Source organism: Neoarius graeffei, chromosome 11 (assembly GCF_027579695.1).
Source record: "Neoarius graeffei isolate fNeoGra1 chromosome 11, fNeoGra1.pri, whole genome shotgun sequence".
In the NCBI taxonomy this organism is placed as follows: domain Eukaryota; kingdom Metazoa; phylum Chordata; class Actinopteri; order Siluriformes; family Ariidae; genus Neoarius; species Neoarius graeffei.
This window is the reverse complement of record NC_083579.1, coordinates 70,558,672-70,576,934: the sequence shown is the minus strand read 5'-3', so window position 1 is coordinate 70,576,934 and position 18,263 is coordinate 70,558,672. Positions and strand designations below refer to the sequence as shown.

Below are 18,263 nucleotides of genomic sequence, written 5' to 3'. Positions count from 1 at the left end.
ACTCTGATAAGCTATCACGAGTTTGTTTGCACTACGGCAGCCGTTTAGACCACCAGCTATTTCACTTCCGGTAAAACCGATAAGAAAAGTCACATGACTGAAACCCAGTGGAATCATCCGACTAATAAAATGGCATTTCAGTAAAAGTCTTACTCATCTCTTACCATTTGACAAAATTTCTGTCAGTGACACATCAAAACCTTTGTACAGGTAGTGTACATGAGATGAAAGATTAATTATCCAGGCTACTTCACATGCCACATGGAGTGTTAAGCTATTATTTGCAATGCATATCCTGTATGTATACGTTTTAGTTGACCAATTTTAAAAGACATCACCAAAACCGGCTTTCTTCCATAGCATTCATTTTGCTTTTTATTTTCAGACCTTTACATAAGGAGAAATGAATTGACAGCGAAGAATCACTTTGAATCCATTTCACAAACGGATATCATGGCAGTACGATAAACATACGAGAAAATATGATGTTTAAGCTTACACATGCTATTAAAAATATATTGTCAGTTTTCAAATAATCAATGTATTTGTGTGTTCAGAGTTTTATCAGATGTGTTTAATGCTTACTCTCTGTTTTGTAGATATATGAGTATATGAATTTTAAATGATCAGACAGGTTTTCTTCAGACTTTGTCATGTCCAGTACGTTAAATCAACACTATCAACACTATTATCTATTCAAAAACCTGGTTTGTGGCCCTTGAACTTAATGACTGATAGGAATTGTGATGAGGTCTGGGGATGTGAAACTAATTCCTGGATCAGGTATGATGTGCAGAAATGGGAAAAGCCCACAGAGATGGAAGATGTTTCATGCTGAATACAGTCGGCTAATAGATTTCTGCCTTCCTCTCTAGAAACCGCCGCTACACAAAGAACCTCCGATTAGAAATAACAGCTGTTTACAGTTGCATCAGCGAGTAAGGAAATCATTTTCACAGTCTACTCCTCTCCTGCTCTTTTGTTTCCTTCATCCTTTCCATACTCTCATCTCTCCAAAACTATTTGCATGGTTTTCTTTGAACAGAAATATTGTTTATCGTGGTATAGCTCATTTAATTTGCATACATTGTTGTGGTAAATGGGACATGACGAACATGATTTGGTACAATGGTTTACACAAGCCAGTGCTAAAGAAGTAAATGAGCCTCGTTCTCAGCTGTATTTGTACTTGTGGTGTTTCAGTTACTACTTCAAATACATGGATTTGCGAGTGTATTATGGGTAACTCATTGTACATATGCATGTATACACTGATCAACTATAACATTACGACCACTGACAGGTGAAGTGAATAACATTGATTATCTCATTACGTTGGCACCTGTCAAGGGGTGGGATACATTAGGCAGCAAGAGAACAGTCAGTTCTTGAAGTTGATGTGTTGGAAGCAGGAAAAATGGGCAAGCGTAAGGATCTGAGTGACTTTGACAAGGGCCAAATTGTAATGGCTAGATGACTGGGTCTGAGCATCTCCAAAATGGAACATCTTGTGGGGTGTCCCTGGTATGCACTGGTTAGTACCTACCAAAAGTGGTCCAAGGAAGGACAACCCAGGGTCATGGGTGTCAAAGGCTCACTGATTCGCATGGGGCACGAAGGCTAGCCCATATGCTCCAGTCCCACAGAAGAGCTGTGGTGGTGTAGTGGTTAGCACTGTCGCCTCACAGCAAGAAGGTTCGGGTTCGAGCCCAGCGGCCAGCGAGGGCCTTTCTGTGTGGAGTTTGCATGTTCTCCCCGTGTCTGTGTGGGTTTCCTCCGGGTGCTCCGGTTTCCCCCACAGTCCAAAGACATGCAAGTTAGGCTAATTGGTGGCTCTAAATTGACCGTAGGTGTGAATGTGAGTGTGAATGGTTGTGTGTCTCTATGGTGGGGTTTACATTAGACCGTATCAGCGGATCATCAGATTAACGTTTTTAAAACGATTAGTGTGCACACAGCAACACCAATACACGATTCACGTGCACACAGCAACACCAATACACGGATACGCTCGGCTCCGCAGGCATCCTGCGCTCCAAATCACTCTGCCCTGAACAGCGAGTGCCCTTTGGAGGGTGTGCACTCCGGCCCTGCGCGCGAGTGAAGTGCACGAGCCACGATTCGGGACTGAGCCGCTGTGTGTGTGATCCCAGTGCATATCACTTACCACTTGCAAGTGGAAGGATGGCAAGCCTAAAGACAATCATAACTACACAATGGGCAGTATTTGCATCAGTATTTGCAGTATTTTCATACTTTTATACTCTTTAATGAAAGGTGATACAAGGCGGAAGTCTGCGCCGTTTTTCAGCAGTCGCGTCACATGACCAATGCCAGCGAATCAGGAAGGTGGATGTCACAGTGACGTTGTCCAATGACGACGCCAGCTAGAGCTCAGCACAGCATATCCGCGTATTCTCAATGTTTACACAGCACCGGACCAGACACGATCTAGATTGAATACGTGGACCCTGGCGGATTCCCGTTTCCCGGCGTTTCCAGGCGGTTTAATGTAAACGGACAGTGCATCCGCGAAGAAAACGAGACAGATACGGTCTAATGTAAACTTGGCCTATGTGTCAGCCCTGCGATGACCTGGCGATTTGTCCAGGGTGTACCCCTCCTCTCGCCTATAGTCAGCTGGGATAGGCTCCAGCTTGCCTGCGACCCTGTAGAACAGGATAAGTGGTGACAGATAATGGATGGATGGAATTTAAAAAAGCGATTGTAGTGAGGTGACTGCTCTCTCCCTTCAGTACAGTTGGTGTCAGAAGTGGGATGGCTTGCCGTGAGGCCATCGGAGGTGTGCCCTGTGTGTGAGCCATACGAGAGACCACCAGGATAGGTGACCACTGTGCGAGGGACCCCAGAGATGAGTGAAGCATGACTGTATGGCACACCCTGGCATGGTAGAAGTACAGCTGGGGGATGCGTGAGGGATGCCTGTGTGCATGAAGTGCACAGGTGCGCCTCCCAAAGGGGAGGGCAGTGTGATGGAGTGCCCATCACTACAGTTGAGTATGTGCTCTGACTGCTGTACCAATGAGCTTGGCTCTTTGGTGTTGTGGTCAGGGTGCAGGTTTGGCACCCTGTAGACCTGGGTTCAAGGCAGGATAAGGTTACTGTTCTCTCACTTTACTACAGTGATTAACCTGGTTGCATTCAAATTTGTTGAAACTCGTATAGTAAGTTAGCACAACTTGAATGCCTCATTATGCTAACTTACTATATGAGTTTTAATGAACTCAAAATTTTAAGGCAACTAAGTTACTCACTTTTTTAATTCAAAACAACACTTTTTTTTACAGTGTGTAGTACAAACTGCTGAAAAAGTTAATGCTGATACCTTTCTGTTTTAGCCAGCATTAACGTTTTCAGCAGTTTGTTCTATGCTACAGTTGCTCTTCTGTGGGATTGGACCATATGAGCTAACCTTTGTGCCCCACGCGAATCAATGAGCCTTTGACATCCATGACCCTGTCGCCGGTTCACTGGTTGCACTTCCTTGGACCACTTTTAGTAGGTACTAACCACTGCAAGACAGCGAATTGGCCTAGTGGTTAGCGTGTCCACCTCTTGCCTGGGAGGTTGTGAGTTCTACTCGCAGTCAGGTCATACCAAAGACCATCATAAAAATGGTACCAACTACTGTCTGGCAAGGCACAATACAAATGTGAGTGGAGAAGTCAAACTCTTGTGGTTACCAGAGGACCAGACTGTAACCCTAGCTGTATAGGTGAGAGGCTGAGGGCTACTGAAATGGAGATTGGTGCTGCACCCATACACCTTAAAGAGCTGGTTAGTACTGGGACAGAAGACTGCCTAGGAAGACCAGATTCTGGCATAAGAGGGGCTTTGACTGGGAACACCCCACAAGCTGTCCCATTTGGAGATGCTCAGACCAAGTTATCTAGCCATCACAATTTGGCCCTTGTCAAAGTTGCTCATATCCTTACGCTTGCCCATTTTTCCTGCTTCCAACACATCAACTTCAAGAACTGACTGTTCTCTTACTGCCTAATGTATCCCACCCCTTGACAGGTGCCAATGTAATGAGATCATCAATGTTATTTACTTCACCTGTCAGTGGTCATATTATTGCTGATCAGTGTTTGTGCCCAATGTATCAATGTATCATTTAATGAATCATGACTCATTTAATAATTTGTAAATTATTTGATGAATCATGAGTCATTTAATAAATGATAAATCATTTGATGATTCATGAGTTACTTGATGAATCATGAATCATTTGATGAATCATAAACCATTTGATGAATCCTGAATCATTTCTTGTCAATATACTGTCAATATACTGGTCTCCATATACATGATAAATGTATATTATCATGCTTGCGTAGTTGGTTTTTTTTTTGTCCATGCTTTCATTCACTGACTGAGTCATTTGAAGTTTAAACACGTAACCTGAACAGCTGACATTTAAAACCCTGCATAATGACCTCACTCTCTTCATTGTTTTAGTCTCTTTAAGTAAAAAATGAACCAATGCAATACCCTAAAACCATATAACAGTGGTTCTCAAAGTGGGACAGGGGGACCCCCAGGGGTTTGTGAAACATTGCCGGGGGGGTGAGATTTTAGTAGTAGTAGTAATAGTAGTAGTAGTAGTTACAGTGGTGGAAATACTAACCACAATTATCAAAGCTGTTTTATTAGTTATTGAGTTCTTATAGTTATTAGAAAGTTTAACTGGTCACTTGAATTCAATTAGGGTTTAATCCAAATCTGAGTAACTCAAAAACAAATAATATAAATAATAAAATAAAATAGGCAGCACAGTGGTGTAGTGGTTAGCACTGTCGTCTCACAGCAAGAAGGTTCTGGGTTCGAGCCCCGTGGCCGGCGAGGACCTTTCTGTGCGGAGTTTGCATGTTCTCCCCGTGTCCACGTGGGTTTCCTCCAGGTGCTCCGGTTTCCCCCACAGTCCAAAGACATGCAGATTAGGTTAACTGGTGACTCTAAATTGACCGTAGGTGTGAATGTGAGTGTGAATGGTTGTCTGTGTCTATGTGTCAGCCCTGTGATGACCTGGCGACTTGTCCAGGGTGTACCCCGCCTTTCGCCCGTAGTCAGCTGGGATAGGCTCCAGCTTGCCCGCGACCCTGCACAGGATAAGGGGTTTGGGATAATACTAAAAAAATAATGTCCACTTATTTTCTCCACCAACGTTGCTGAAGGAGGTTATGTTTTGTTTGTTTGTCTGTTCCCAACATAACTCAAAAAACAGTGAACAGATTTTGATGAAATTTTGAGGAAAAGTGAACCATGGGCCAAGGAACAATTGATTAGATTTTGATGCAAATCCGGATATGTATGCAGATCCAGGATATCCGTGCCTTTTCCCAACGTAACTCAAAAAGTAGTGAACGGATTTGGATGAAATTTGGTGGACAGTTTTAGTATTATCCTAGGTTCAATTCTTTTGATTTTGATGTTGATAATATGTGGCTTCATGGAGATATGCACTCTACCGAGTGCCCTTCTGGTTCCTAATGTGTTGAGTATAAAGTTCCAGAATAAAAAGCTCTATAAATAGCCAGATCATTTTATAGTTAAAGGGGTCCCTGGATGCAAAAAACTTGAAAACTACTGCGATACAATTAAATAAAAAAAGTAAGAAGATGCAAAGTAAAGTATATACAGCAGACTGGAAGTGTGACTGGGCGAATTACGCTTAAACTATTTAAGTGATGTAAATATCACCCTATATATTTTTTTTAAATAAATTTTAAACACTCTTTTTATCCTGTCACAGCTTAGCCTTGAGAAAGATCCAGTTTCCTGGTATGTTAGTAGTGAAAGGACAAAATAGATGTAGTGTTGCCATGATATTGTGGTGCAGCCATGTTGCTTATACTTTTGATCCGTGTGCATGTTCTGCACATTTACATCACGTCTATCTGACATCTGATCATCCTCTAGTCTAGATAAACACTATACACCAATCAGGGTCCTGACCACCTCTTCTATCAGTCTTACATTCCACATCCTACTCTTCCCCGTTCCCTTCGAGTGACGCTCTTCATGTGATCACATCAAAGCCGATGACAGTTTGTGGTGTTCTAAGATGTGTTTACGGTACAGAATCATCTCCGTGTCTCTCCTTCACCATTATAATCTTTGGTCTATGTGTTCACAGGATCCAATAAACGAACAGAACTTCGACGCGTACGTAACGACTCTGACGGATATGTACACAAATCAAGAGCAGTACCAGAGTCCAGAGAACAAAGCGCTACTGGAGAATATAAAACAAGCAGTACAAGGAATACAAGTCTAGCCACTCAGCAAACCTCAGAGCAAAGGGGGAAAGAAGGGGACCATTAGGACACAGGAGATATGGGATCGAAATTGCCTCATGGTTTGCTGCTGTAATTTAGCAGACAGTGTTAAATATTCACATATGTTCTTTAAAAAAAAAAAAAAAGTGTTATGCTTACAATTCATGATTTTTAATTTCTCTTTATTTTGGGTCTTGCTTTGAAAAATTTAATGTCAAACTAGTTTTTGAAGGCATTTCACATTTTGTACGTTTTCATATGAGCTCACATAGTGTGATGTAACATTTTTAGCTGCTCATGTATGCACATTTTAGTGTATATTTCTGAACAGTAAGGCAAATGATATTGGATATACATTCTTTTTTAATGCTTGCTGTTTAAAAAAAGATTTTAGTTTGAGAAAGTTAAACAACTGCATCAAAGTAATGGACATGCAGGGATACACTGAGGGGATCGCTTTTATACCAGTTTATTATACCGTAGAACAATGTACCTATTTATTGAAGAAAAAAAGGTTTATTAGGTATATTGATCTAATAATTAATAAACTGGGAACTCAGTGTATACCGACTTTTTAAACCATTTTCTCCTCTGTGATTTTGTTTGGTTTTTTTTTAATTTTCTGTGTGCAAAAGGACAGACTGCGTTTTATTTTTCGACTATGCTTGAGGAGTTTTATTATTGGCACCTGTACACGGTGGGTCGATGAAGACTCGAGGAAAACAAACAGCGAAAGGAAATCAACGTGATGTATGAATGTCGCAGTTCTATTGTAAACATCATGACACGGAAACCTAATGGTGGAAGTCCCAGAACTTAGCAATGAACATTATGTGATTTTTGTGTTGGTAAAGAGCTTTTGTCATTAAATCTGCATTAGTGTAATGGCAGCAGAGGTTCGCCCCAGCATCAGTGTTCATTTAGCCTCATCCTGATATATCAGTAGCACGAGTCTCACATCATATCAGCAATATACGACTTGACAACATTTATGGCGATGAGTAGCAATCTGTGGGGGAAAAAAAAAAAGACAGTTGGGCTATATGCAATTTCCTGTTTGTAGTCATTAGTGGGGAAACAACTGAAACTTTTTACTCTATGTAAATGATTGATTTTTTTATATAAATCTTGTAATACAAAATTTTTCAACAGGGGTATAGTATACTGTACTTGGACATAAAAATTTAGAGGCAAGCAGTGATTTGTGAGATCCATTTCCTTTATTTATGCCTTTGCACGGGGACACCTTTGTTTCCATGTTCTGATGGTTTTACATAAACGTAAGCAGTACTTGGGAAATGGAAAAAAAGAAGGGTTTTGTAGAATAAATATATATAAATATAATTTATGAAAGCGGGACGAACAGGGTCATTGTCCCCACTTATGTGCCAGTAGACTATTTGCACTTGTCCTAAAGATATATAATGACTAAATACTGGTGGTGTGCAATCTCCAGGTGTCTCTTCGGCACACAATTGGAACGCATTACGTCAAGGATGTTCAATTGTATCAGAAGGAGACTGCAGGGAATCTGAATAAAAATGAGGACAATATCTTTACCAGTAATAGTATGACTTTTTTGGTATTTCTTTCTTTCTTTTTTTTTTGTATCATCTATAATCATTACAAATCCCCATCTGCACTTTATGTCAATCACTGTACAAAATCATTTAACAAGAAAATTAATCATCATCGTCATCATGATTAATAATAATAATAATAATAATTATAATAATAACAATACAAGGAGGAAAATCCCAGTATAAAGGGACACTAAGATGGAGTCCAAAGTAGAATTGCAGGATGTTGCACTTCTACTGTATGTCTAGTTTCTCTCACATTTAGTTTTGAGTAGCAGCTATGTTAATTAATATTTTGCCTTTTGGGGAGCGAATGCGAAGGTGCTTGTCTTTCACCTGATCTCCATTGTTGTACAGCTCTGGCCTCTTTTCGGACGCCATCCTCCATAACTGCATCTGCCTTTCATCACAGCATTGTGTCTGCAGCTTTTTGCCAATATAGTAATGCTTTCAATAGAATAATAGCTAGTATCAGTTTTTTGAATAAATTATTGTTATCAGTACAATGGAAAAAGGATTTAAAGCACAAACACGCTGCTCATCTACTGTTGCTACATTGATATCAAATAATTTAAAAAAATATATATATCTGTGACTATTTACCTTGGGAAAAACAAAAAAAGGTGTCACATATTAGAATGCTGAACTTTCATATGAATTATTGTGAATTCATCAGAGTTTATTTATTTTAAATTCCTTTGATTTCAAGGTTGATTTGAGTACTCATCGATGAAGACAGGATTTTGTATAAACTATTGTGCTCTCTGTGGAACTGAAGTTTGATTTATTTTTGTACTACACAGCATGAATTTGTTGACGTTTTAATTTTGCTATAAATGTGTAAGATCACAAGTTGCTGTGATTTTTTCTTTTTGTTTGTTTGTTCGTTTGTTTGTTTGTTTCTTTGATTTCATTTTTAAATTGTGGAATTTGTACAACTTTTGTCATGCTGGATGTTGACACATCTTACTCTGAATAAAGAAAAATTGTGTTGCCACAGTATTGTATAACTAATATCTTTCAAACATCTGAGATATTACAGTAATAAATGGATTGTATACATGTGCTCAAAGTTTTAAACACTTGTATAAACGTTTTCTTTTTAAAGCACAGCTCTAGTGAATTCTGGCTGTGTGGAAACTGATTAAAACAACAACAACAACAACAACAACAACCCTCACATCTGTTATTTTAAGTGGCTGTTGGATTTATTGTGTATTTATGGTGCTTGGCCACCAGAGGGCAGCAGAAACTCAAATATTATCATAAGGCAAAAGTTTCTGATGACTGTGAATGTGTCACTGAAAACTTAACTATAAATAGAAATGACAAAAACGAATAAATTGATAATCACACAAGCCAGCACAAATTCCTTTTTCGACTACTGAGAGACTGAGAGCTCAATCTCCCCCTCTCGGTTTTTTTTTTCAATTGATAAGTGAGTTACACAGCCATTCTATAGCATTAAGCATTAATTCTGAATCACTAAATAAATTCATATCACTCCTAAAATCTTCAAGGAATACCTACATACGTAAGGAATGCATGCATAGGGAAAACCAGCACACCATTCACATACTCATTCGCACTTTAACGTAGCAAATCGTCCTGTCTTTGGGACATAGACGGAAACCCATATGGACACGGCGAGAGCATGGGACACTCTACACAACCAGTCAGGGATCTTGGAGCGATGAGGCTGTAACACTAGTCACTAAATAGGCCTTTTAAGATGATTAAGATGTTTCATCGTAGGGAGACATAGAAAGTATTCATTTGTAGTGAGCATTTGCTCTAAGGAGACAAGCGAAGATGGACCCAAACAACTGTCATACAGCACCACCAACAACAACAACAAAATAGATATTATTATAATATTATATATTATTATCCATCCATCCATTATCCGTAACCGCTTATCCTGTGCAGGGTCGTGGGCAAGCTGGAGCCTATCCCAGCTGAGTACGGGCGAGAGGCGGGGTGCACCCTGGACAAGTCGCCGGATCATCGCAGGACTGAGACACAGAGACAAACAACCATTCACACTCACATTCACACCTACGGTCAATTTCGAGCCACCAATTAGCCGAACCTGCATGTCTTTGGACTGTCGGGGAAACCGGAGAAACCCACGCAGACACGAAAAGAACATGCAAACTCCACACAGAAAGGCCCCCGTCGGCCACTGGGCTCAAACCCGGAACCTTCTTGCTGTGAGGTGACAGTGCTAACCACTACACCAGCATGCCGCCAATCTCCAAAATGTTAAAACTAATTGATGTATAACGACTCTTATGGCATCTTTTTAAAAAGCACTGGACAACAGTAAGATCTGAAACACGAGCAGTGTAAACTGGAAGGCCGTACAATATTTTCAGGAGAACTATCGCATTAAAAAGAAGATCTACTTCATCTTGCATTTAACCACTACACCACCATGCCGCCCCGATATTATCTCATCTCATTATCTCTAGCCGCTTTATCCTGTTCTACAGGATCGCAGGCAAGCTGGAGCCTATCCCAGCTGACTACGGGCGAAAGGCGGGGTACACCCTGGACAAGTCGCCAGGTCATCACAGGGCTGACACATAGACACAGACAACCATTCACACTCACATTCACACCTACGGTCAATTTAGAGTCACCAGTTAACCTAACCTGCATGTCTTTGGACTGTGGGGGAAACCGGAGCACCCGGAGGAAACCCACGCGGACACAGGGAGAACATGCAAACTCCACACAGAAAGGCCCTCGTCGGCCACGGGGCTCGAACCCGGACCTTCTTACTGTGAGACGACAGTGCTAACCACTACACCACCGTGCCGCCCATTATTATTATTACCGTATTTAGCCTTGTTTAGTTATGTCCACTTACTTTTTCTCTGTAATTCAATTAGCTCTGAAAAGTGTTTTAATTTGAACTAATCTGTGCAAGTTTTCAAAGGTTAGACTTGAATTACTTTGTCGTCTTGACTAATTGAGACTTTTTCTGAATTGAAACAAAGATAATCATCTAATTGAGTTAACTTGCATTTTCAAGTCAGCAGTTGAACCTGCATTTCCAAGTTAAACCAATTTGAAATGTTTTTCAGTGTATTATTATTATTATTATTATTATTATTATTATGACATTCAGAAGAACCAGCCAATGTTTTCTCCTCCTTCAGCCTCAGAAGCACACAGCTGAAAAAGTACTTTTGCTCCCTGTTTCTCTGGAGACTTCGTAACCTGAACTTTAACAATACTTCGAAAAATTACTTAAATACCCAGCACTTACTCCCTGCATTCCTCTTCAGATTCATATACAGTTTAGTACATATGATTGATCAATTAAATTATTTAAATAATATCAGTAAAAATATATAGAAATATACAAAATAAAAATAAACTATTATTATTAAGACAAGAAGCCTTTATTTAAGCACAGTGAAATGTCTACTCTGCATTTAACCCATCTGAAGCAGTGAGCACACACACATACCCAGAGCAGTGGGCAGCTATGCTACAGCGCCCCAGGGAGCAGTTGGGGGTTCGGTGCCTTGCTCAAGAACACTTCAGCCCAACCTTCAGGCCACAGCTGCCCCATGTTAACCTAACCTGCATGTCTTTGGACTGTGGGGGAAACCAGAGCACCTGGGGGAAACCCACGCGGACACGGGGAGAACATGCAAACTCCACACAGAAAGGCCCCCCTTGGCTGCTGAGCTTGAACCCAGAACCTTCTTGCTGTGAGGCGACCGTGCTAACCACTACACCACCGTGCCACTCTACTATTATTATTATTGTCTTTAAATTGCTTAGGTTTAGTGTGCATGTCGTAGTAATAGTTAGAAAAGGGTCATTTCTCACTCAGTTTTCAAGATATCTGGATGAAACGGTGTGCATATAGGTGGTGACCATCTGTGATCTCCGTATCATGCATGACGTCGGAAAAATTTCAGGAATGGCTATAAATGGGACCACCTGGTACAGTACCAGGACAAGCTTGACAAAATAATTTTATGCCATCTTCCATAGCCCTTATACCTTAATACATTTCTCGCACTCATTTGACCTCTGACCTTGACCTTTTGCTAAAATTAGGTCAAAGGTCACTTATGCTTTAAATCGCTACTCCTCCCTCATTTTTGCATGAATTTTCACCAAATGGGATACGGAGAACCTACGGTATTTGGGGGGCTTCAAAATAGTTCACATCAGTTAAGAGATTTGACCCATTTTCACTGAGTTACTTGACCTTGAACTTGTCAATTGGGTGACTCTATAGCAAAAAATCAGAGGGTTTTTTTTTTCTATTTTTCATGGTCTTTGAGCTAGCCTTGCTCCTTTGCCATAGAAAAACGTGTTTTAATGAATATTTATACTTTTAACCTATTGGCCTTTGACCTTGGTCAATATTGTCACATATTTTCAGTGGCCTATAGAGGTTTTTCACCTGACGTCACAGGGTCACGTGACGCCCCGGTGTCCGCCATTTTGAAGGTCAAGCTAGCTAATGTCAACAACATAGCTGGTATGTTACTGTAGCAATGTTTACGTTCAGTCATTTGGATGACTGTTAAAACCTTTCAGTCTCAAGTTTTTCCTTTACTGTATTTACTAGTTTACTGAGCTAGCACGCTCGGGCAGGCTGGGAACTAGCGCGCTCGGGCAGGCTGGGAACTAGCGCGCGCCGGAGCGTGCTAGCTCCCAGCTTGCCCGAGCGCGCTAGCTCAGTAAACTAGTAAATCCAGTAAAGGAAACACTTGAGACTGAAAGGTTTTAACAGTCATCCAAATGACTGAACGTAAACATTGCTACAGTAACATACTAGCTATGTTGTTGACATTAGCTAGTGCTAACAGCTAGCTGCTAGTACACTGCTACAACACAGACACAGACCCTAATAATACAGTTCTTGGTCATTGCCTGGTAACAGCAAATTTATAACGGGCCATGTCTCAACAGACTAAGAAGTTATTTCAATGACATTAATAACATTTTGTTTATCCTGAGGACCGAAAGTAAATGAAAATGTGAACAAACCTTAGCTGTAATAAGATGGCGACCACCGGCTCCAGGGACGACCCGCTGATGTAGGCATGTTACCCAGCCTGACACAAAATATTTGTAGGCATCCAAACTCTTATACGCTTTCAGATCAATACCTGTGTATGGCGATGGGTTTTTAACGACATAGGTATACAGATCATGTGGGATACAGATATACAGGTATACAGATCTAGCGGGAGTCGCCATTGTTGTGACCGCCAAAATGGCGCCATCTACTTGTCGACATGGCAACGGTCACGTGGGTCGAAAACCTCTATATCTCAAAAACTGAGCAAGATAAGGCCATGGTTACTATTAACCATGCATAGGAAGTCATATATGGACTTTCATTTGGAAACATTGGTTTTGCCCTGGAGTGACCTTGACAGGTCAGATCAATGATCTGCATATTTTTCACTGGCCTGCATCAGGAAATTGGTGAAAGATAGGAACTTAGTTAATATTATCAACCATGGAAGTATTATATCCTTTTCCCTTTGCCATCAGATTCCAGACAAGTGGCCTCATTTCTCTCAGGTCTGTGACCTTGACCTTTGTCCCAAGGCCTCAGGTGTGGAAATGGGATACCACTGTACCCTTAGCACAGTACCGCTAGTTACTATTACCTCACCCATGTTGGAGTAAGAAGGGTGAGGTATTGTAATCAGTGCGGTTTGTTTGTTTATTTGTTTGTTTGTTTGTGTGTCTGCCTGTTAACAATCTAGCGTCGAGACGGTTGCACCGATTGACTTCAAATTTTCAGGGTAGGTACGCAAAGGTCCATTGATTACCTGATTAAATTTTGGGAGTAATCGGATCAAGGTGAAGGTCAAGGTCACCAGGAAGGTCAACATTTCGGTCAAAATAACATATTTTCCATTATAACTCCCAAACAGTTGCCGACAGACAGATATTTACCATTATCAACTTATAGGAAGTGCCATATGGCCTTTAATTTGGCACCATGATCTTTGACCTTGAGTGACTTTGAAAGGTCAAACTCAAGGTCACGGATTTTCAGAGGGCTGTAACTTGAAAACAGTTGATGGTAGACAGATATTTACCATTATCAATTTATAGGAAGTGGCAGCATGGTGGTGTAGTGGTTAGCGCTGTTGCCTCACAGCAAAGGTCCAGGTTCAAGCCCCGTGGCCGGCGAGGGCCTTTCTGTGCGGAGTTTGCATGTTCTCCCCGTGTCCGCGTGGGTTTCCTCCGGGTGCTCCGGTTTCCCCCACAGTCCAAAGACATGCAGGTTAGGTTAACTGGTGACTCTAAATTGACCGTAGGTGTGAATGTGAGTGTGAATGGTTGTCTGTGTCTATGTGTCAGCCCTGTGATGACCTGGCGACTTGTCCAGGGTGTACCCCGCCTTTCGCCCGTAGTCAGCTGGGATAGGCTCCAGCTCGCCTGCGACCCTGTAGATTAGGATAAAGTGGCTAGAGATAATGAGATGAGATGAGGAACTGCCATATGGGCTTTCATTTGGCACCATGATCTTTGACAGACTTTGAGATGTCAAACTCAAGGTCATGGATTTTCATTGGACTGTAACCTGACAGCTGATGATTGAGAAATATTACCATTATCAACATATAGGTATAAAATAAGTGCTGCCGGGCGAGGTTTGTTTTGCCTGGCAACACTTGTTATTACCTCGCCCGGGACGGAGTCCACCAGGAGGCGAGGTATTGTTTTTGGTCTGGTTTCTTTGTTTTTTTGTTAATGATATTATGGGAAAACAGCTGGATCAATCTTCATGAAACTTTCAGGATAGATAGATGAGCATTGGTCTCAAATAGAACCTCCAACATTTTGGGGGTCATCCGGTCAAGGTCACCAAAAAGGTCAAAATTGTTTTTGTTGTAGCTACTGCCTCATATAGAGGCGCTAGCCACTACGTCATCGTGCTGTAAGAATGTAAGAGTGTAACAATCACACACTGCACATGTGCATACACGTGTTCCGATTAAAATGGCCGGTGAGTGAATACAATTTGGTTCACCATTCGAAATAAACGGACTCGACTAAAGAAATCACTTTCAGACATGTTTATGCTTATTACAGCGGGAAAGTGCGTTCCACTGAGCTCTAGCGCCGGGCCATTTCCGGGAAATAAGAGTTTGGGTCATGGCGACAGCGTGTGTATGTCAGCCTCGGTTTCAAAAACTGTAAGAGGTAAGAGTAGAATAATATAAAGTACAGACACTTGGTATATTTTACTTCTGTGATTTTTAAATTGTTCATTTTTTGGATTATGCTTCATTTTTGTGGCTACTGCCTCATAGAGTAAATATATATGCTATATTTACTGTATGGACATGGGATCAGAAAACAATTTTATTTATAAGCAGTAGCCACATGGACCCATAGGGTACCTGTTTTTTTGCGATATTTTCCTTCATATTCATCATAAATGCTACTGGGCTAGGTTTTTTTTTGCCTGGCAGCACATTATTATTATTATTATTATTATTATTATTATTATTATTATTATTATTATTATTGTAAATCAGCCAACACTTATGTGTCCGGCCACATCACGATCTCACCAAGCAGTTGTTGGGATGTTGCTTCGAGTTTGAGACTTCTCCTACAATTTATACTCCTTAGCTTAGTCACTCCTCTGTATCAGTCCACCAAAGACTTTCCTCATGATGGTTTCTCCTTCCAGGAGAACAGCCGCTTGCATCCTTGTAACTACTCTGGAGGCGTTTTTCTCATCGATTAACTTCTTAACTGCTCTTGTTGCCTTCTCAACGCCACCGCCAAGACATCCAGTAATGACTGGGACAATCTCAACTGCCAGCCCTAGTCTTTTCTCTCTGGTCTTGAAAGCAAGTTGTTGGTACTTGTCAAGCTTCTTCCTTGACGCTTGCTCCAGGTTTTCCTCTTGGGGACGGGCCATATCGACAATCCAGATCTTTCTTTCATTTGCATCCTCAGGTCTTCGTGCTGCAGTTTGTTTCCTCATTTTGAACTCAAAGTCCCAACAGAGTTTGGAACCTTCCTTCTCCAGCACCTGACCCTGTTTCCATCTCTCTTTGTACCACACTGTGTTCTCTGAGAGAATGCCTTTCTCAATGGCCCAACTGACTGCTAGGACCATTAGTGCATTATTGTGCCTTCGTAGGTATTCAGTTCGGGCGGCATGGTGGTGTAGCGGTTAGCACTGTCGCCTCACAGCAAGAAGGTCCTGGGTTCAAGCCCGTGCTCAGTGTGTTAGTTCTAGTACCAGTTCTGGTCCGGTCATATCCAAGCCGCTGTCTGTGTTTCTGCACCACAGTCAGATGTATGCACTTAAATCTGGAAACAGTGCCCACGATCTCTCCCCAGAGCACCATCCTGTGAGTATTCAACTGGGTTTGAGCCTAGCGGCTGACGAGGGCCTTTCTGTGTCGAGTTTGCATGTTCTCCCCGTGTTCGCATGGGTTTCCTCCAGGTGCTCTGGTTTCCCTACAGTCCAAAGACATGCAGGCTAGGTTAGGTTAATTGGTGACTCTAAATTGACTCTGGATATGAGTGTGAATGGTTGTCTGTGTCTGTATGTCAGCCCTGTGGCGACTTGTCCAGGGTGTACCCTGCCTCTCGCCCATAGTCAGCTGGGATAGGCTCCAGCTTGCCTGCAACCCTATAGAACAGGATAAGTGGCTACAGATAATGGATGGATGGATGGATGGATGGATTCAGTTCCAGCAAGTACTTTGCATCCTGCTAATAGGTGCTGGACCATCTCGTCATACTTGCCACACAGTCTGCATCTCCTATTCATCAGATTTCCTTCCATTTCTTGGTTTCCACCATTTGTTCATTATGCCGGCTGTTTTCTGTGGAGTAATGTTTACACTTAGCCATGCTTGGTCTTCACTCCCTTGCCCAAAGAACACTTGGCTCTTCTTTTTCTTCTTCTTATACAGTGGTGCTTGAAAGTTTGTGAACCCTTTAGAATGTTCTATATTTCTGCATAAATATGACCTAAAACATCATCAGATTTTCACACAAGTCCTAAAAGTAGATAAAGAGAACCCAGTTACACAAATGAGACAAAAATACTATACTTGGTCATTTATTTATTGAGGAAAATGATCCAATATTACATATCTGTGAGTGGCAAAAGTATGTGAACCTCTAGGATTAGCAGTTAATTTGAAGGTGAAATTAGAGTCAGGTGTTTTCAATCAATGGGATGACAATCAGGTGTGAGTGGGCACCCTGTTTTATTTAAAGAACAGGGATCTATCAAAGTCTGATCTTCACAACACATGTTTGTGGAAGTGTATCATGGCACAAACAAAGGAGATTTCTGAGGACCTCAGAAAAAGCGTTGTTGATGCTCATCAGGCTGGAAAAGGTTACAAAGCCATCTCTAAAGAGTTTGGACTCCACCAATCCACAGTCAGACAGATTGTGTACAAATGGAGGAAATTCAATACCATTGTTACCCTCTCCAGGAGTGGTCAGCCAACAAAGATCACTCCATGAGCAAGGCGTGTAATAGTTGGTGAGATCACAAAGGACCCCAGGGTAACTTCTAAGCTACTGACAGCCTGTCTCACATTAACATTAGCCAATGTTCATGAGTCCATGATCAGGAGAAGACTGAACAACAATGGTGTGCATGGCAGGGTTGCAAGGAGAAAGCCACTGCTCTCCAAAAAGAACATTGCTACTCGTCTGCAGTTTGCTCAAGATCACGTGGACAAGCCAGAAGGCTACTGGAAAAATGTTTTATGGACGGATGAGACCAAAATTGAACTTTTTGGTTTAAATGAGAAGCGTTATGTTTGGAGAAAGGAAAACACTGCATTCCAGCATAAGAACCTTATCCCATCTGTGAAACATGGTGGTGGTAGTATCGTGGTTTGAGCCTGTTTTGCTGCATCTGGGCCAGGACGGCTTGCCATCATTGATGGAACAATGAATTCTGAATTATACCAGCGAATTCTAAAGGAAAATGTCAGGACATCTGTCCATGAACTGAATCTCAAGAGAAGGTGGGTCATGCAGCAAGACACAAGTCGTTCAACCAAAGAATGGTTAAAGAAGAATAAAGTTAATGTTTTGGAATGGCCAAGTCAAAGTCCTGACCTTAATCCAAGGACCTGAAGCGAGCAGTTCATGTGAAGAAACCCACCAACATCCCAGAGTTGAAGCTGTTCTGTACGGAGGAATGGGCTAAAATTCCTCCAAGCCGGTGTGCAGGACTGATCAACAGTTACCGCAAACGTCCAGTTGCAGTTATTGCTGCACAAGGGGGTCACACCAGATACTGAAAGCAAAGGTTCACATACTTTTGCCACTCACAGATATGTAATATTGGATCATTTTCCTCAATAAATAAATGAGCAAGTAT

General features: G+C 41.5%; 1 protein-coding gene across 1 annotated transcript in view; it reads left to right on the top strand.

Annotated features, from left to right (window-relative positions):
• Positions 1–6,483, top strand: part of myt1lb (myelin transcription factor 1-like, b) — a 314,795-nt gene extending 308,312 nt beyond the window's left edge. Inside the window, exons 21-22 of the mRNA XM_060934686.1 lie at positions 876–938; positions 6,161–6,483. Coding sequence (XP_060790669.1) covers positions 876–938; positions 6,161–6,301 — 204 coding nt within the window. The 3' untranslated portion in view covers positions 6,302–6,483. The remainder of the gene's footprint in view (positions 1–875; positions 939–6,160) is intronic.
• The last annotated feature ends 11,780 nt before the right edge of the window (positions 6,484–18,263 follow it).